The 21,280-nt window shown below is 32.3% G+C and overlaps 1 protein-coding gene across 1 annotated transcript in view; it reads left to right on the top strand.

Moving 5' to 3' along the window:
• The first annotated feature begins 10,470 nt into the window (after nucleotides 1-10,470).
• The window catches only part of LOC133193979 (T-box transcription factor TBX20-like), a 42,977-nt gene continuing 32,167 nt past the window's right edge, over nucleotides 10,471-21,280 (top strand). Inside the window, exon 1 of the mRNA XM_061329891.1 lies at nucleotides 10,471-10,868. Within this exon, the coding sequence (XP_061185875.1) occupies nucleotides 10,471-10,868 (398 nt within the window). The remainder of the gene's footprint in view (nucleotides 10,869-21,280) is intronic.

Genomic DNA, 21,280 nt, shown 5'->3' on the forward strand with positions numbered 1-21,280 from the left:
GAATGTCCTCATTATCAGATAATAAATGTTACCATGGTTACTGATTTGAAAACATCTTTAATTCCTATATATTTAAAGGAAATGTACCACATGCTCATTTTCTCGCGTTAATTGAATGAAATAGGATATATATGTGATAATAAAGGCTTCTGTTTGTTGAGTAAATTTCACTCCTTACTGGTAAGTAATTGAATAGTGTTTTTTCTAAAAGAAAGAAAAAAAGTTAAAAAATAATTACATTTTAAAATTCAATTTATTATAATTACCATTATGATTTTAAGCACCTATCGATTAATCAGTTGCATATTTAAAAATTTAGATTAAAAGCCATGATAAGTCTTTATATGATTTACTTATTATGTTGGGAAGATTGGGAACATTTTGTTTTTTACCCTGTTTATTATTATTATAGTTATCATCATCATCAATTTATTATTATTATTTCTCTTTGTGAAAATTTGCGACATCAATTAACCAGACTTGTAAGAGATTTATTTGGACCCGACAGTCCAAACCACGCTTGTAGTATATATGTTTTGTGCATCAAGCAGATTGCAGTAAAATTATGCAAGTAGTTGTAGTGAATTTTGGCGGTTAATTAATAATCCGAGAGGCTCTCCTCATCAGGGGTCTACCTTATGAAATATGCTGTTTATTTTAAGTGAGACAGGATTATCTCGTTACCTATGTTCTCGTTCATGCCACAAGCAATAATTGATCAAAAATGAAATAGCGTTTTGCATTCAGTATTTATAAGCATGATATTCCAGTATTTCAGAATTTGTTTTGTCAATTTTTTAATACGAAGTATTAAATTTGGTAGCCAATTCTGTAGGGTTACCTTATAGTTGTTTTGAAATTCTTTTAAGTATAAGCTTTGAGCGATTTGTGTTGATCATTTCTTAGAAAGTAGGATTAATTTCTGAGATAGAGTAATCTCGCTTTGATAAGTGCGTCTTGTAATCGAGTTTTGCATTGAAATTAATAGGGTCAGTAGTAATACTTGCATGTGTAATGCATTCTTCTTAAATGAATCCTTTAAAAATAGCTGAACATTTTTATATGATGACATTTTTTCAAAGTCCAAAAAACATTTGTCATTTGTATGTAGAGGTTCTCAAGCATAAAAATGCTTTAAATACTATTCTCACTGTTATTTTGCGGATTATAAAACAGCGTAAACTGACCCATCCAGGTTATGCTCGAATAATTTGGCCAAGAATTAGAATCATTCCTTATAATTTAATTTTAAAATCATTAAATAACTATGGGTGTAAAATTTCGTTGCTTTTTATTAGTTCAAATTTGCCGCTCAATAATACAACCGTAGTGACGGAAGTAACGGAAGTGATGGGAAGCGAGGGGAGGTAAAAACTGATGCATGGGCCTAGCAGCCTTGTTGTTTGTTTACATGTGGTAAGATCGAATTATTGTTAAGTTAAAGGTACATTTATTAAATCTGGAATTTTCCATGAATCCCGAGGACTGGAAATGAGAGGATTGTATGGATACAGATGATTCAGCTGGTTGTCGGGGGGGGGGGGGGAGGAGGGGGGGGGGGGGGGGCTCGTGTCCCCATACCAAACCAGGTTATTCAGAAATTATTTGTGTTCCTTTTTGGATATTAACCAATCAGAGGCTAGAATACAAACAAAATTAAATTATATTAAAATAAAAGTATGAATATCTTGACAATTTTTGAAATGTTCTGATTCTAGTAGGTCAATGCTGATTAAAAGTAGGTCAATGCTAGCTATGCTTGTTCTAACCATGATTATGCTTGATAATGCTGATCCTGAAAATGCTCTTTTTAATTAAACTGCTGAAACTGATGCTAACTGGATGCTGATGCTAATTTGCTTATGATGATGCTGATTTATGTGTCAAAATTATTTCTCTGCACTGTATCTTGGAGGAGGGGGAGGGGATTTAGGGGTCAAAGACATTTCTACAAAAAATCTGGTTCCTACATCTCTTCTCCTACAGCTTACACTGAGACCAACCCTTTAGAGAATGGTAGGTTGTGTTCTGTTAATGTGCAATAAGGTTTCAAAGTTATCATTTTCATCCTTAGGGCTAATTTGGGGTGGGGATGATCCCATCGGCACTTACCCAACATAATTCTCAGTACATCTTGAGAGGTACAGCAAGAATATATAATGTTTAGGGACGGGGTCTCAACACTGTAAGACATATTTGAAAAATTATTTAAAGAGGTATGTGGATAACCCCGGGACATTTGTTTAACAAAATGCGTAATGCATCATGACCCAAGCAGCAGGAATATATATAGTAAAGATTCGGGGATCAACCTTTTCAATATATATGAACAATTACGAAATGAGAAGGGGGTTGGGATGACCAGTGTTCAATGAAATTCGATATAAGTGGCAAGTATATGTTTGGTTTATGGATGGGGATCCCAACCGTATAAAAATAATTGAACAACAATAAAATGAGGGACTTTGGATGGCCCGTGTGCGCCACCCAAAGGAATATCAAATGTATTGTGAAATAAGCAACAAGAAAATGCATATGGGGCAGTTGACCGACCAACCACTTCATGTATCTTGTCATAAGCAACAAGAAAATGTATGGTTTAAGGGTGGGTATCTCAAATTGTTTTGACGATATATATATAATGAGGGGTGGGAATGTCCCTAGGGGCACTTATCCAACCAAACACTTCATGTATCTTGACATGAGTAGGGAAAATATATATTTCGCCTAGGGGTGTTTTGTTTGTTTATTTTTTTGTTTATTATTATTATTTTTTTTTTTTTTTGCAATGAATTATTTTAACTAAATTGATTACTCCTAAATACAAAATCCATATATTGATATGGAAAATAGAATGTTACATTCAATAATAATAATCCAACATAAAATTAAAGTTGTCAAATAGCATTTTATATGTATGTTAGTACACTGTGGACTTATCGTGACTGGTCGAAAAGGGGTGCTTACTCCCCTTAGGCACTTGATCCCACCTCTGGATATTTCAGGGGCCAGTGTTCTATGCCCTTTTCACAGATATGTATTGTTTGTAGATTTTTTGACATCAATCACCTTTCGTTATTTTCATCTTTTTTTTTAATTAGAAAAACCATCACGCAAAGTTAAACGAAGCGAGGCAGATGGTGAGAAAGGAAATGCAACTCTTCTCTCTTTTTACATATCATTAGAAAATGAGAAATGTACAAATATTATACTTTCATGTAAATTTATTCATCGAGGAACATGTGTAAAAAAAAACAAAACAAAAACAAAAACTAACAAACAAACAAACAAATAAAACACTATTACCTTCTGAATGATTAAAGAACGCCCTCCGGTGTTATAGAATGTAGCAACAATCAACATTGTTTGACGATGCGTGATATTCCAAAAGAATGCTTACTGCGCAGAATTTGTGCGCGCACGGTTCATTGTTATATATTTTCAAAACAAAAAAAAAATAGTCAGTATAATATAATTTATATCATTATTACTCTGCTCGGTTGACAATGGTTTTCTTAGGGTGAAAATTTTCAGTATTACCCTCAATAACATACAGTATTTATATAATATCTCATAGAGACGAAAAGGTAATTTGTATTGAATATCAAAATACATGAATAAGACGAAAGGTGTATCGATTTCAGATTTAAAGGGAAGAAAATGGAAAAAAAGGGGGGTTCTATGCCGCGACTTTTAGTGGTTTACATGTATATTTAGCTGTTGTTTAACGTCCCTCTCGAGAATTTTTCACCCATATGGAACATGTACATTTAGAGTGGATTTAGAGTGGATTTTTAAAATACGTGGCCCAATGAAGTCAATGACAGCTGATTGATTGATTCGAACAGAATTCAACCTGTTATGAACTTCACTTTCGTCAATTTGTTGAAATCGTAATCGTAAAAGGTTTCTTCTCTAAGATTAAAATCCACAAAATGCTGTAATATATTAGGATTACATTGATGTTTTGGAATTCCAAAAAAAGTTTGTAGGACACATCTGTAAAATATGTATTAAAAGCACTTACTATATTCTGTTAGTCATCTACAAGTGCCTCATTAGTAAATACATGAGAGGGAGTTACGTTTTTGGAATTATATGATAACTGATTTAGATACTTCCAGATTTCTTTTGGAATGAAATATATGGAGATAACGAACAGTATTCAAGCTCAAAAGTCCATTATACAATACAAAATAGGAGCAGAGCAAACACGGACCTCCAAACATCAGAGGTGGGATCAGGTGCCATGGAGGAGTGAGCATCCCCTGCCGACCGGTCACACCCGCCATGTGCTCCTTGTCATGATCGGGAAATAACGGAAAAATCCTTAGACAATTCAGTGTGTAAATAATGGCCTAACAATTAGTATGAAAAACGTCAGTCAGCATTTGACTCAATGATAAATTGTATTTGCTGACAAGGTCAATCTATCGACCATAGAACTTACGAAATGATGACCGAATTAAACCATCTTCAATTGACGTTCTGAAATATGAGGATTTTGATTTATCTTTAAGAAGACCCACTTTGTTTACAGTTTCCCTTTTATCTTCTTTGTGAAAAGAGACATGTAAGTGTCAAGCATTACTGATGTCTTGTGTTAGCCATTTAGGTCAGATCTCCTCTTTACTCTTTTTTGTTTCAATTTTCGCATGTTGGTCTACTACAGTATTAAATAATAATAAAATTTTATGAGTCCTTTATTTGATTCATCAAGATTGAGGATATAATTAAAATCTACATCTTGTAGGAAGTTATTTTAACAGACTTTTTAAATTTTCTATATTGAATCACTGTGTAACTTTCTTGTTTTTCTATTTCCTTACATAGAGTACATTAATGATCAGAGATAGCAATAAAAGAAACATTAATTTCACAGATCTTGTCTATTTTATAAATGATAAAATAAAGTATAAAAATGATCTATAAGGATACTTGAAATCATAATTACTCAGGTTGGTGCTGTGATCATTTGCGAGAAACCAAACTCTTCTAGAGCACTAGAAAATACACGTCCACTTTATTTGGGGGTGGGGCGGGTCTTTGAATAAATCTCTATTCAAATCACCACCTCTTTTGAGAATTTTTGCATTTTTAAAGCATTTTATATCTTATTCAACCTAATTTTAGGTTTTCTGCAAACAAGATCATTGTGTGGACCATAGCATTTATTTGGTAAGTGTTGACTTTAAGACAATAATGTTGATACCCTTGTAACATCAGTTTTCCCCCTTAGTAACCAGCTCTTTGGTATCGAGTTAATTCAGAAGCATAAACATCAAAAGCTGCTGATACCGTATATTGCTACATAAATAAAAGAAATTAATTTAAAGTTTAATTTACATTTATCATAAAGATTAGTTATTAGTGTGCTATCAATGTATCCAGTAATTAAAACATCCAAGTATGAAATATCTGTGGACTGTGTGGTGTCTTTCATTGTGACGTCAGTGGGAATGTCCAATCAACGTATGAGTAAAAACAGATATTGTTTATATAGCAAGGGGCTTGTTAGTATAAACAGGACTGCTAATATAAGGCCACATTTAGTATCCAGGGGAATTCAAACAGATGTTGGAAGGTCCTTATCACCAAAGATTGCATAAATATTTTCAATGAGGAACTCAAACACGTGTTTGATGTTTTAACTTCAGAGTACTTCTGTGTAAAATCAAAATTATTTTTAACAAAATAAGTTCGTAGATGAGCAATTACAATATATGAAAATTTCTGAGTTCCATATTTTGATAATTCAAGAAGCAGGTGTAAGTGGTGTCAAAAAGTCTTGTCTTTAATTTCATGTACGGGTTTGTTGTAGAGAGTTATGAAAAGTGAAAACTTTTGCTGCTATTAATTTCGGCAAAATTTTTTGGAAAAATCCGTAGACAATATAATGTGAAAATAATGTTCCAACAAATAGCATGAAAAACGTCAGTCAACATTTGACTTAACGATAGATTCTATAAACAAGGTCATTGTATCGACCATAGTTTGCAAAATGCTGACTTTTCATTGGACTGTTGATATCCTTGTATGATCAATTTATTTGTCAATAACTTGCCTTGTTTTAGAAATTGTTTGTACGTAGAACATGCTCTTGTGTATCGAATCAACAGGGGTACATTAACTCCATACGCAGGTAATAATAAGGAAAGTTGATGATAGCGAAGTTTATCGTAAAGTTTTGATGTAAGTTTGCTATTACTGTCTTTCTCTAGTAAAATATCTAAAAATGAAACAGATGTCTCAGTATCTGTAGCGTCTTTTATTTTGAGATGAAGGGGATATATCAAATCAACGTAGGAATGAAGATGAAAATTACTAATTAATAAAACGTCGTCGATTGATCAAAATGTCGAATTGAAGGCCACAGCAAGAGACTTTTTTCAGGTAGATGTTTTTTGAATGAATTTTGCTTCATATGAATACAAAAATAGGTCTGCCACAACAAGAGACTTTTTTCAAGTAGAAGTTTTTTTGAATGAATTTTGCTTCATATGAATACAAAAATAGGTCTGCCACAACAAGAGACTTTTTTCAAGTAGAAGTTTTTTAATAAATTTTGCTTCATATGAATACAAAAATAGGTCTGCTAATAACGGAGCGCAATAAGTACCAATGAGAATTCCAACAGATTGTTGGAAGACTTGATCTACAAAAACTATAAACATAATGTCAATCAGAAACTCAGGGATCTTTTTCATATCAACTTCTGAGTGGTTGTGTGTACAATCAGAATGTTTTTTTTAACAAAATAGTTTTGAAGTTGGTCAATGACAAGGCATGCATACATGTATTTACGAGTTCCATTTTTATTAAAAAGCAGTATTCTATAATGTCAAAAAGCCAGAACTTTAATTTATCATGAGGAATGGTTGTATAAAGTGTTTAAAAGTCGTACGTTTTGATACTATTGATTTTGATAAATTTTTTTGATTTCAAATTTTCTGAGTGTCTTGGAGTTTTAAAGTAACTACATCTGATTAACACCACTTCTCGAGTATGTAGTTGTACAGTAGTCCTGACGTTTTTCCTTCCCTGCTGTTAACATTTTGGTGAGAAGTGAAGTAAGAGGCTTGGCAGAACGTTAACTAGAACCCGCTATATATATTTGTTTGTAAGGATTTTTATGTAGTTTACGAATCCAGTATAGCTATGGAGAGAACAATAATAGACATTTATGCCTGCTGTTCAATTCATTTCATTGATTTGAATAAACTACATTTTGAACTAATCCAATATAGCTATGGTAATTCAAATTCATACTTGATTGGTGAGAATATTAAAAATATTTAAAGAATTTTGAAGAATTTTCTCCTTACGAAGGGACCAATGAATATAAGTTTGATTACCTCTTGAAGAATTTACCAAGTTCCTCTAAACTACTATTATAGTAACGGGCCTTACAAAGACAATGTTGTTACCTGCTTTGCCAGTTGGGACCAGTATATATTGATTATTTTATCTTTCTTATTCTTTTTTCACTTCTGAATTATTGAAGACAGAAGGGTATATGGTTTTCATATTGCCCCTCAACCGTTTAATCGAGAATTCAACATCCATTCGATGCTATTAATTTTTGAAAAGTGTCAATGTCCTCTTTTTTATGTTTGGCATATGGAGGATTATGGTCAACATGGGATGCTTACTCCTCCTAGGCACCTGATAACTTCCCTGGAATTTCCAGGGGTCCGTGTTCTATCCCTAACAAAATAATACAATAGTTAACTATAGTTTACTATGGTTTGAAAGTTTTTTTACTATAGTAAATCAAAGTCGTTTTACTATGAATTTCAAATTGTTATATTTTTTGTACTTCAATTCATACATTCACATTTTTTATATTAATTGGAACTATTAATTATATGTGCACATATTATTTCCCAATTTTACATCAGTGTTACCGAATTTAAGAGAATATGAGCTTTGAAAACTCAAAAAAAGTTCTAGAGAAAAGTTTCATATTAAATCAAAGTATCAAAGTTTTTACCATAGTTAACTATAGTAAACTTTTCGTTTTATGCGAAAAGGTGTTTTCAGTGTTGGGCAATTAGTATGATAGTAGATCCATTTTAGATTTCTAACTTTCATGGACAAAATTGAATGATTAGGTTAATTAAAATGTTTGTAGAGAAGCTGCTGTCCCCCGCTGTTGATTTGAACTATATGCCCCGATATTCTTTTATTAAGTGAACCCTAGGTTTTACCAACATAAATAATCCCACAAAAGGTAGATTCTATTCTGTAGACAACATTAGAAGATTTGCAGTTCAATTTTCCCAAATTTTGGTATAGAAGCTTTTTACTAGTAAAAGAACACCTTGTAATCAAAACATCACAAGTGTTCCAGATTTTTGCAGGGCATTTAGAAATAGATCTAGATGAAAAAGGAAAAAAAAGACTGGCCCTTCATATTTGGGACGAAACAGTACCGAAGTTTTTAATTTGTAGTCTTTAGTGATCAGTATTTTCTTATACATTACTGAAGCAACAATGCTCATCTTAAAATCTCCAACGAAAAGTTATGATATTTTGAACATACGTTACCTCAATAAGGGTTATCTAGGGAAAACTTATAAATGTCTTATCACGTATATCGTGGAACTTGAAATATTTTGAGAAGTATGTTGAACAAAAGATGTTCAGATTAATGTTCTTAAAAACATCCGACTGAAATCAGTGATAAATTCTTTGTGTAATTATTTATAACCAAATATTGCAGTGCAAATCATAACATTTCATCAAAATTTTAACGGAAAACTCACCCATTGCTCACATTCGCATGTGAGTTAAGGCTAGGTATAGGCGTTTCTATGCAAATGAGCTAAGAAAAACGCATAAGAGGTATATTTATTATGTAGAGAAAGTTCTGATTTAGTTTCTTTAGTACCCACGATATGTTATAGCAAGAATACATTATGACGTCATATTATGACGTCACTGATCTTACCTATTGGAGGTAATAAAACACTTCAACAAAACAGCTTCGGCGCAAGGGATTACCCTATTCATTTTTCCATAAAAATTGTAAAATGCTAAGAAGAATATTCTATAGATTAATAAAACTGCTGCACAAATCACAGGCATTTCCTCATTCAATCGGAATTTGAGGAAACTTATACCGGACGGTACATTTTTACCCTATTCAACTTAAAACTTTACAAATAGAAATTATACAACTGAGCTGTTGATATTTGTGCAGCAATACCAGCAAACTTGAGAATATTTTGTTTCTAAATATGTCTTGTCTCAATTAAATAAAATAGAGCATGCCCTTGCTCCGAAGCATTTTTGTTGATGTCCATTATATTCTTGTGTAGTAAAGAACAATGACGTCCCTGCAATCATAATGTGTACTGGCTATCTCATGTCGTGGGTACCAAACATGTATTAGACAATAAGTTTTAATTTTCTTTGTATAATAGATATAGTCCTTAGGCATTTTAATTTGATTATTTGCATAGAAATGCCAATACCTAGCCTTAACTCGCCTGCGTTGAGATTGCATCTAGTAATTTTTTTTAACCGATTATGTTCCCGCGATTTTTTAAAAACGGCTTGACGGATTTGCTTAAAACTTTTAGATCTTATATATAATCGAAATATCCAAATTTTCCTTTGTTTTCATGACGTCATTTCCGGTCCTGAGATATTTTTTCTCTCGATTTTTTGGAGGTTCGGTTTGTCAAAAAGTGATCTCGAAATCATTTAAGATATCAAGTTAAAACTTTCAGTGATTACAGAAGTCTTTTTGATGTGTCATTAGGTATTGCCATTAATATAGTAATCAAAAAATGATGGGACTCGATAGGGCTCGAAAAAAGGCTCAGCGATCAGGACCAGTATTCTAAATATCCCCCCTTCTATCTCGAAATTGAGAGAAAGATGAAAGGCTGATCCCAAGCTACCAAGAGCTTACTGTATTTATATCAAAAAACATAAAAGTATATTTAAAACACGAAAAAAAAAAAAACAAAACAAAAGCAAATAAGTAAAAAGGTGAGGAGGAATAAGGACAAAGTTCTGCATGTTATAAGGTATTTTGGACGGACAAGTATAACCTCCATTACTTTAAATTTTTTTATATTGCATAAATAGTGATAGTTTAAAAAAAATGAAATAAAAAAATAAAAAAAATTAAAAATATCGGTTCTGTTTTATTATATAAATCATTGTTATAATTATTTAATCATTAAATGGTACTCCTTGTATTATCTAACGCAGATGATAATTATGGAAATATAAATTTATGCTTTTTTTATTTATAAAAAGAGAAAAGTTTTATTTGCAACAATTACTATATTTTTTATGAGAAACTTCTCTGCTCTCAGATATAGATATTTACCCTTTATTCAGTGTTCTTCTGCTCTCAGATATAGATATTTACCCTGTATTTAGTGTTCTTCTAAGATAATTTTGTGATACATGTATTATAAAATCTATGTTTTCCTTTCACATTATCTAGGTATGGATTGTCACAATAATACTCACCAAAACTCTGGAGAAGCAAATGCAAAACAGCAAATTTTGCAAAATGAAGGAAAGAAAAACTCAAATGAAAGAGTTTCATCAAACATATCTTCATCTCCTTCATCATCGTTCGAATCATCATCATCAGAGATGGAGATGAGGTCCTCTGATATGGACACCTGTCAACTGTACTCAATGTCCAGTGGCTCGTCAGCCTATTCAGACGTGCAGAGTTTGTCGACGGACGATGGAGTGTCCAGGGGTGATATTGCTGAAAAAAATGACAACTGTATTCAACTTACCAATGGACTCATTACGATGTCAATGACAGACGCAAAACTATGGTACAAGTTCTTAAAAGTGGGAACAGAAATGATTATCAACAGAAATGGAAGGTCAATATAATTTTTCTTTTTACTCTGTGTTTTAATTGAAGTATCAAAGGCATAATTTAATATATTTATACAACATTCCAATCTTGTATGCACAAATGTAAGGTTATGATTTCAAGGTCGATTGATTAATGTTAAAAGGTTGACTTAATTTCCCAAAGTTTGTGCATGTTGAACAATAATCAATGATTGGAATTTGTTTTACTGGATTACTTATAGTGAATGACAATCTTAACATTAGACAGTAAATGTTTAAATTTTACAAGATTACATGATTTACAAGATTAAATAACAACACCACCACCCCCCCCACCCCCCCACCCCCCAAAAAAAACACCAACAATAAAACAACCCATGAAGTCTTTTAAGGAGGGATTCTCGTCTGATTTTTGACTAGATGAAATATTCCAAGTATATTTGCTTGTATGTCCTATAAACTTAGCTGTAATGTATTTAAAAGATCATATCTTTCTTTACTCATCATAATTGTACAATTTTAAATAGAAATGGTAAACTGAGTTTGAAATCCATAAGGAACTACATTTTTGGTGCAACTGCAGCGTATGAAAATATCTCCTTCTCCTTATATATTCAATTTTATTTAAATTGTTTCCTTAGATTTTAAACTGCGATTAAAGACGATTAAATATATGTCAAATATAGTAATAGATATGTTGAATATTACAGTTCAACTATGGACTCATACAAAATAAGATTATTTTAGAATTTCTAATTCATTGCACAAAAATAGATTTAGGAAAAGAATACAAAAACGATTATACATAAAATAATCCAATATTAGTATCTGAATTCAATAAATTGTCAAAGATCTTGCTCTTTTTCTTTCTGTAAAATCGCTATATATCTGCGATAAATATTTTCACAAGCTTATTCAATCTAAGTGTTAAATGAATAAACAATAAGTCAAACATGAAAATAGAAATCGAGGATGTCGGTGATATTTCTTTTAAACAAGAAAATTCTATTTTAAAAAAAAATCAGCTCTAATTAAAGTTTTTTTTTTTTTTTTTTTTTTTTTTTTTTTTTTTTTTGTCCATCTAATGTGGTTTGATTTTATGGAATTTTTCTGAGTGAAAGCAAAGACAGAATTAATTAATTATTCTTCTTGTGGAAGTTATTTTGAATCGTTGAAATCAAATGATGTTTTAGATAAAAAAAAATAATTTTAAAATTATTTAACGTAATTTTCTAGGAGTAGAATTTGTTTTAAAAAAAGTAGGTGTCCGTTGCCGATAATTGTCATTATCCCTACAAGAAACGTGGAATAATTAGTCTGCCCCCAAAATCTGCGCAATTTACATAGAATATACAAGATGTAAACAAGATTTATACATATTGCCAAGCATCAGGTGACTGTGTCACGATTCGATTTCTAGACATTTATTGATATTAATGGATATCGGTATTGATTAGTCGCCGTGGTGTAATGGATAAGGTAACGGTCTATCAAATAAAAGATAAAAAATGGTAACAGCCTATCAAGCCTTAAAAACAGAGATCAATCCCAGGATTTGTCACGAATTTCTTTTTTTTTTTTTTAGATTCACTTTTATTCATATTTATTATTCGAAAATATATAAATTTGTTACCATTATAACAGGAAAAAGTAAAATAAAATTGCTAAGTTAAAAAACTAGTAGATTATTTAATAAAAAGGTATAATGAAGAGACAACAGAAAGGCCACTGTCATTCAATCAACTGAATGGTAACTGAAAGATCACAGAAAAGTCACTTACAGGCTCCTTTCAGTCACTTTTCAGTGACCTTTCAGTGAGCATTCAGTTACCATTCCATTGATTGAATATTTTTATTTCATCCTGTGCTTTAAGAAAATTTAAAATCACAAAATGTGTCTAAAGTTGGTGACAAAAATTAAAATATGAAGAGAAGGAAGAGTAATCAAGCTCAGATGTCCATTGGAACATAATACATTTATTGACTGGGTTCGAAGGTAACATGCGATTTGTCGGACCCAAGAACCAAACTGTTTGCCTGAGTAGGCCTCAGGCAAAGAGTTTGGTACGAGGGAAGTCAAAACGCATTTTACCCGAGAACATAGTCAATAAATGTCTTGTTATAACTTTATTTTTTTTTTCTTGACATACGGGTATCTTATGCTGGCTTCTTTGATATAAATTTCCTTTACTAGTATTCAGGTTAAACTCGGTCAATTCCGAACACCAACGAATACAAATGCTGATCCCGCCCATTGTGTGACGTAAGCGGGCCAATATCTCATCCGCAGCTAGGTTAAGTACGCCCATGAAATATACGCCTTAATATATTCAGAAAAAATGAATACAATTTTAATATTTTTTTAAAAATCATTAATTTTGATGAATGTGAATTGTGGTGTTGGCACTTGTACATATCGGGTCTCTGCTGAGTTTGGCCAAAGCGACATCGCTTACATCAGCTCTTTGTCAGGTGACAGGTTTAAAATTAGAACATATATGTATTACTACAAAGATCGTAAAAGTTCAACGATATGCTAGTCTCTTTCCGCTATTAAATTTATTCTGTTTTGTTTGAGACGAATTCTTTAACATGAAAAGTGCTGGGAGCAACTTCCTCCTGCTCGAGAATTGTGTAAAATTTAGCATTTTTTCATCGAGATTCATTTGTAATATTTTAATGTGACGTCATAATAACTTTCCCGAACCTCTGCATAGGCTGACATAAATATGGGAGTCCTTAACCTAGCTGCGTCGACATGTCCAATCTCTCCCTCCGCTGACAAACATCGATTTTTTTATGACAGCTCAGTAAAACATTGGAAATGTTAGACTTTTTTAAAGTAAGATTTATATAGGAACAATTTTTAAAGGTATAAGAATACAGATTGGTAGCAGAATAAACACGGACCTCTAAAAACATCAGAGGTGGGGTAAATTGCCATGGAGGAGTAAGCATCTACTTCGACAGGTCACACCCACCCTGTGCTCCCTATCTTGATTGGGCACACGGAAAAATCCATATATAATTCAGGGTGAAAATAATGGCCTAATAATTCGTATGAAAAATGTCAGTCAACATTCAACTTAACGATAGATTGTATTTGCTAACAAAGTCATTGTATCGATCGTAGAATTTGCGAAATGAGTTTAGACGGAACTGTTGATATCTTCTTTCATCAACTTATATGTCAACAGGAAAACGTTTGAATTTTCTACATTTAATTTAACAATTCCTTACAATAAATTAAAAAATAGGCTTTTTGAAATCACAGGTAATTGCTTCAGGAAATTCGGTTTCAAGGAATTCGGAACTCGGAAATTTTTATAACTTGTGATTGGTCAACAACAGAATAACTTTGTTAAAAATCACTCTCATTCTATACACAATTATTCTGAAATTGACATTAAAAGGATACTGGAGTTTCTCATTGACAACATCTTTGTACCAGGACTTCCAACAATATTATATTTTGGAATATTATTTGGTGGGCACTAATTGTGCTCCTCTATTTGCCAGAATCAAAGCTACAGGGTACCTGCTGATTAGGCAGGGGGCAGTGGCATACACCTGGATCCTTGGAATTTTATAGGATAAGACTTAAGCCTTTAAAGTTGACTTAATATTTTAGCTTGAATTGAAAAAAATAAGGGGGCGTCGGGTTTTCCGCCTTCCCACTCCATCTTTAATCTGCCACTGAAAATAAAACAGGCATTATTATTACCATTGATCAGATGAAGAGATGGGCGTCGTCACGTATTGTCTTATCTTAAAGAAGGATTTTCTTTTTACTTTTGAAAAGAAATTTTTTCAGGCCTTTTAGTGTGATATGAGCCCCTTAGTCTGTATAATTATGCTTCCTCAAACGAGGTTTGGGAGCATATTGTCTTTACTCTGTTTCTTATTAGGGTCTTCCATCTTCCTCTTGTATTATTCTACTGTTTCTTTTTAATATTTTTTTTAACAAATTTTATTTTGAAGATTTTTTATCAAGGCACTATCTATAAATGTAATTGGTTTTTAATCGGCCATGCATTGTAGTTCTTATGTGTATCTTGTTTTTCCTCAAAAACAACCCAAAAACAAATAAGAAATAAAACTCAATTTTTGATAATTTCAACCAATTTAATTTTTAACTAAATGTATTTTTTAATAACTTATTTATTAGTTAAGGTAGGTCGCGGTTCTACTACATAAAAATTCTTATGAGAAAACATATCCTGTAAATTTGATATAATGTTCTTTAGAATTTGCAGAATGTTATCTATATTTTTTTTTATCAAATTTGCCTACGTACTTTTAATATTATATTACTGTAAACGCGGTATTGTTTTTTAGAACTATTTCTACGATTTAGTATTGAAATATATAGGAAAATAATGTTTTAAGGCAGTTTTACGGAAAGAGTTTCTTTAAAAAAGGTTGGATAACTTTTTAAATAAGTAGACGAATGTCAGGAATTTCAAAATGTCAAGATGAGGTAAAATTAACACTATTGAGATAAAAAGAAATCAACATGTCTTCTCGCTAGTTTTTTTTACTAAACGTTTGCTTTTATATTGCCAAAATGTTGCGTTTATGGTGTTATTGATGACTACAACGTCATATGTTGAACGTAATCGCGTTGATATAGATATCTTTATATTTGCAATACGCAAGATCTAGAAGGTGACATAGATGTATACTGTAATTTTGTTCATAATTTCACAAAATGCAGAAGCATGTTAGGAAGGCCGGAATCTTATCTACAGTAGTAATGTGAGTATTCACAAACTGTCCACGAAGTCAGAATGAATGGTATATTGATACAAACCATTCTTCGTGTATTAGAATTAATATATGCAGCGACAGTGTTAATATATTAATTCATGTATGAATGTTCATACATGAATGTTTAAGATGTTCATGTTCATTAAGATTTCAGGCATAACACTTCAATTTCACTTCATTCGAAAGGGTGAAGAAAAAACACTCCATTACTGAAGTAAGGGGGGGGGGGGGATCGGAAATTTTCTTTTCATATCAGTCGCAAGCCAGTATATCGCCCTAACTCTCAAACATTTGTTAATATTTCTTTATCAAATTTTCATACGCATAATGTAAAATACTTGCATTTAGTTTGTACACTGATAACTTTTGTTATATAGAAAAAAATATACTTGATACTTGTATATTATTATCTGTCATATAGGTCCGATAGTGTTTGTATACATCTATTTCAATGCATATCACAATTTGCTAGCCTGCATATACATACTAGCGACTTCACGAAATTCAAATACAAAATAAACCAAAAAAATATTAATTATAAATAATACATGGAAAATACACGGAATTAAATTTCACCGGTTTCTAGTGTTGAGGATTAATTCCATCCTAAAAATATACAAATATTTTCGCTCGGTTTTGATTGACAAACATGGTCTAATATGTACATTCTCTTTCTACTGCAATTTACGTGCGCGCACTACTACCCTTCAAGTTTTGGCTAAGCAATTTACAATAACTTTCTTTTTGCATACCATAACTTTTACACTGACTCATTTTGATTTAACTTTAACAGTTAGTATCACTTAAGATATAAATATTCCTTGCATTAGGTATCGTATTTTATTATGTTTTATTAGTTTGTTCTAAAATATTACACATAATCAATGCATAATTCAGACTTCTTAAAAATAATCTTGGTTCTTACATGTACGAGGTTTACATGTACGCACAATAACTTGCACTGTGTATGAATATACGAATTACGTACGGACTATTTTCAGATAATTAAACGGGAAGCAATGCAACGTCGCCTTTGTGACATAACTGACGTCATAATCAAATATGCACAAAACAATCGCTCGAATCGTCGAAATTGTGTACCGAAATTGATGACAAAAGCAAACCTGCGACCTACCTTAAAAATTAATCCATGAAAAAATCAACGACGATGAATTATGGACATTGAATTAATTATATAAGTTTTATTTTGAAGCGGTGAAAAAGATGGCAATGAACGTTTTCCCCTTTGCGTGATAGCAGCTTTTTCAGTTTAAAAAAATCGCCTTGAATATCTCATTTTGATGACATGATTGCTTCCTTCTTTAGGACATGTAACATTAAATTTATATTTCTGATTATTTCTGATTAATTCTACACTGCAATGGTGTAAAGAAATCTTCCGAGATCGGTGGTTTACGTACATTAATATCCCATCTTTCTTCAGTAACAATCCATGACTATCCGTGCATATTAAAATTTTATGAGAAATTCTTGTTGTTTTTATTTTTACAACTTCTCTGCTGAAAGTAAACAAAACAAAAAAAGGGAAGTTTCAAATTCCGAATACAACAGGGGTGGGGTGTTTTTGTCACTCAGAAGCCTTTTCGCTCATGGGTGAACAAAGCAGTCCCAGAGACTGCTGGGACTGCTATTTTTGCTTTCTAGAGCAGTCCCCAGCGGTCCCAGAGCAGTCCCATAGCAGTCTTAAAGCAGTCCCACAGCAGTCCCACATTTTGAGAAAGCATTCCCAAGGACTGCTTGGGTGTCAGGTTGGGTCTGGTTGGTACTGTAACACAGACAACAGAACGTAGACATTCCTTGACATTTGTCGAATGGCAAGTGCACGAGTTGTGTGATTTTCGGAGCATGTGTTGTTTACAGCAATTTTGTGATAAAGTAACGTTGAGTAACTTTCAGGCTTTTATAAAAGAAAATTTACTTATTAGAATGAAATATATGGAGATAACAAACAGTATTCAAACTCAAATTCCATTAAAAAATACAAATTTTGGATCAGAGCAAATACGGACCCCTAAAACATCAAAGATGGGATTAGGTGCCATGGAGGAGTGAGCATCCCCTGCCGACCGGTCACACCCGCCGTGTGGTTCTTGTCATGATCAAGAGGAAATAAAATAAAATTCAGTGTGGAAATAATGACCTAACAATAAGTATGAAAAACGTCAGTCAGCATTTGACTTAATGATAAATTGTATTTGCTGACAAGGTCATTGTATCGACCATAGAACTTACGAAATGACGACTTTAAACGAGACTGCTGATATTCTTGTTTCATCAATTTGTCAATAACTTACCTCATTTTAGAAATTGTTCATACGTAGAGCATGCTCTTGCGTATCGAATCAACTGAGAGATATAAACCCCGTATGCAGGTGATGAAGGTATATTGCTGCATTATTACGGAAAGTTGACGATTGAAAAGTTAAAGTCATCACGATTATCATAAAGCTTGGTTGTTAGATTACCATTCATGCCTTTTTCTAATAAAATATCCAAATATGAAACAGATGTGTCAGACTCTGTGGAATCTTTTATTTCAAGCTCACCGGGATATATCGTATCGACATGAGAATGGAAATAACCATTGTTAATTGACAATACATCGTCGATATATCTAAATGTCGAGTTGAAGGCCACAACAAGTGTTTTCTTCTTTTCACATATAAGGTTTTGAACAAATTCTGCTTCATAGAAATACAAAAATAGGTCTGCTAATAACGGGGTGCAATAAATTATTATCGACTGAAGTCAATTGAGCTTTTTTTGAATATTATTTCAAGAATGCCAAATCTTAGCTTTATATCTATTTTGATAAGTTATTTTAAACAAAAGATGTTCAGAATAATTTTCTTTGTCATATGCAACCTTTTCATTTTCTCAATGAGGAGACAATGAGCAGCCCCATTAAGGACTTAGAGGGCTGGCTCTAAAATTTCTTTTCTAAATATATCAGAAACGAAAAGGAATTTCTGAATATACTTGTTAAAGAGAGAAAGTGTTCAAATTCATTTGAACTTTCATTTGATAACATGAAAAAGACACCGTGTCCGCGAATTAGGGGCCTAGAGGGACCAAAATCTTTAATCTATCCCTTATGAACGATCAATATTTTGCTGTACATTATTGAAGCAAAAATTTTCATTAATAAAACGTATGTTTATTAAAATTTAGATCATATTTTACGAAATTAGGCGCAGTAAGGGGCAAAACTGCTAAATCTTTGGGGGGGGGGGGGGTTATCTCTAAAAATGAGAAATATTTTGATAAGCAATATTGAACAAATGTTCAGAACAATGTTCTTAATTGTATGCAACCTTTTAGTTTTGCAAAACGACACCATTCATGACTTGAAGGGCTGGCCCCTAAATATTTCTAAACTATATATTTTGGAAAAGATAATAATTTTTTGAATACGTGAGGAACAGAAAGTGTTCAAAATTAGTTGAACGTTTGTTTGATATCAAGAAAAGGGACTGGCCTCACGAAGAAAGAGGGGCCAAATGTTTTCAATCTTTAACTTTTTATCAATAAATATTTTGTTATACATTACTGAAGCAAAACTGATTATCTTGATTTTCAATTATTTATTGCAATACTCTGATTATATGTAATATAATTAAGTGTTTTAAAGGCCCAGGTTGATAAATTGCTTATCCTTTCTGTCTCAAAACTGGATACATTTAAAAGAGCAATGTAGAATAAAAGTGTTCAGAATATTTTTAAAAAATCACCAATGTATTTCATCTTATCAAAAATTGGATGAAAGACCCACTCGTTGCTCGCAAGGAGATCGAAACTAGGTATTATTTTTAAGACAAATTTTTGTGTACGCGATATCTCGAAAACTGTTCAGTGATTTAAAGTTGATCAAACTTACAAGGATAATGCGCTATAAAATGAAGTTGTTACATTTGAAAGAAGTTTAGGAAGAGATTCAATTCCGGTTCCAATGGACAATTTCCTTTTTAAATGAAAATATGTCTGCACGAATCATCCAAAACGGCTAAAGATATGAACTGGAATAGAATAAATATGATAGACCATTACTTCTAGATGTGCATCATGTTCAAAAATGCAATTAAACAATACAAATTATAATTCTTATAAAACAATCATATAAAATCATGGGTTTATGTGTTTGTTGGTATATCTATTAAAGAAAGAGCGCTCGCTGTTTTTCACATGCTCGCCTCATGGCAGCCGATAACCAGAAGTCTCTGATGAGACTGTAGCTCTACTGGTCTGTACATATACATGCAACAAAGAAAAAGTAGCACTTGGACTTGAAACTTTGCAACATGCAGCAATAAATAGAATTATGTATCTTAATATAGTCTAGTTGTGTGCCAAGTTCAATTGAAATCAAATAAATACTGTAGGAGGTGTAGCGTTTCAAAAATTGAGATCAAATAAAAACTGTAGGAGGAGTAGCGTTTTAAATGAAATTCACAGAAATTTCTATTTTTAGTAACCATGGCAACATCGTTCATCGAAATCAAAAAGCTCTGAATTATGTATCTTAGTGTAGTCTACTTGTGTGACAAGTTATATTGAAATCAGACCAAAACTGTACGAGGAGTTTCGTTTTGAAGGAATTTCAAAGAAATTTCTATATTTAGTAACCGTGGCAACATAGTTCATCCAAATCAAAATCCGATGCACTAAATGATGTATTTTAATAGAGTCTACTTGTATGCCAAATCATATTGAAATCAGACACAGTCATATTGAAATCAGACCAAAACTATGGGAGGAGTAGAATTTTAAAGGAATCTCAAAGAAATTTCTATTTTTAGTAACCATGGCAACACCGCTCATCCAAATCAAAAAACCGATGCACTAGATTATGTATCTTAGTATAAACTACTTATGTGACAAGTTATATTGAAATCAGACCAATACTGTAGGAGGAGTAGGGTTTTAAAGGAATTTCACAGAAATTTCAATTTTTAGTAACCATGGCAACACCGCTCATCCAAATCAAAAACCGATGCACTAGATTATGTATCTTAGTATAGTCTACTTGTGTGCCAAGTTATATTGAAATCAGACCAAAACTGTAGGAGGAGTAGGGTTTTAAAGGAATTTCACAGAAATTTCAATTTTTAGTAACCATGGCAACACCGCTCATCGAAATCAGAAACTGATGCACTAGATTATGTATCTTAGTGTAGTTTACTTGTGTGACAATTTATATTGAAATCAGACCAAAACTGTAGGAGGAGTAGCATTTTGAAAAGTTGTTTACAGACAGACGGACAGACAGACAGACGGACAGTTATACAGACGGACAGACGGACGGACGGACGCCGGACACCTTACTATCGCATAAGCTCTTCTGGTCTCTGACCAGTAGAGCTAATTAAAAAAAAAAATCATCTTTTAAAGTGTATTTTTCAATACTTAATTACATGTACCAGGGCTGTTAGGAATTTATTGAGACATTTACTCCATAAAGGAAAGAGATAAATTTATGAAAATTCGTCAACACATCATCAAGAAAAAATAAAACAAATGTGCAAATTTCTAGTTTATAGGATCATTAAATAAGTTCCGATGATATTATAAATTTGCATATGCCCCTTGGCCTGGAGTAGCACAGCTACGTCATTTTAACGTAACGTCAGCCGTAGATTTTTCTCTCATG

The sequence above is a fragment of the Saccostrea echinata genome, unplaced genomic scaffold (genome assembly GCF_033153115.1).
Source record: "Saccostrea echinata isolate AGI-Se365-2 ecotype Australia unplaced genomic scaffold, CSIRO_AGI_Sech_v1 ptg000028l, whole genome shotgun sequence".
NCBI classification, from domain to species: domain Eukaryota; kingdom Metazoa; phylum Mollusca; class Bivalvia; order Ostreida; family Ostreidae; genus Saccostrea; species Saccostrea echinata.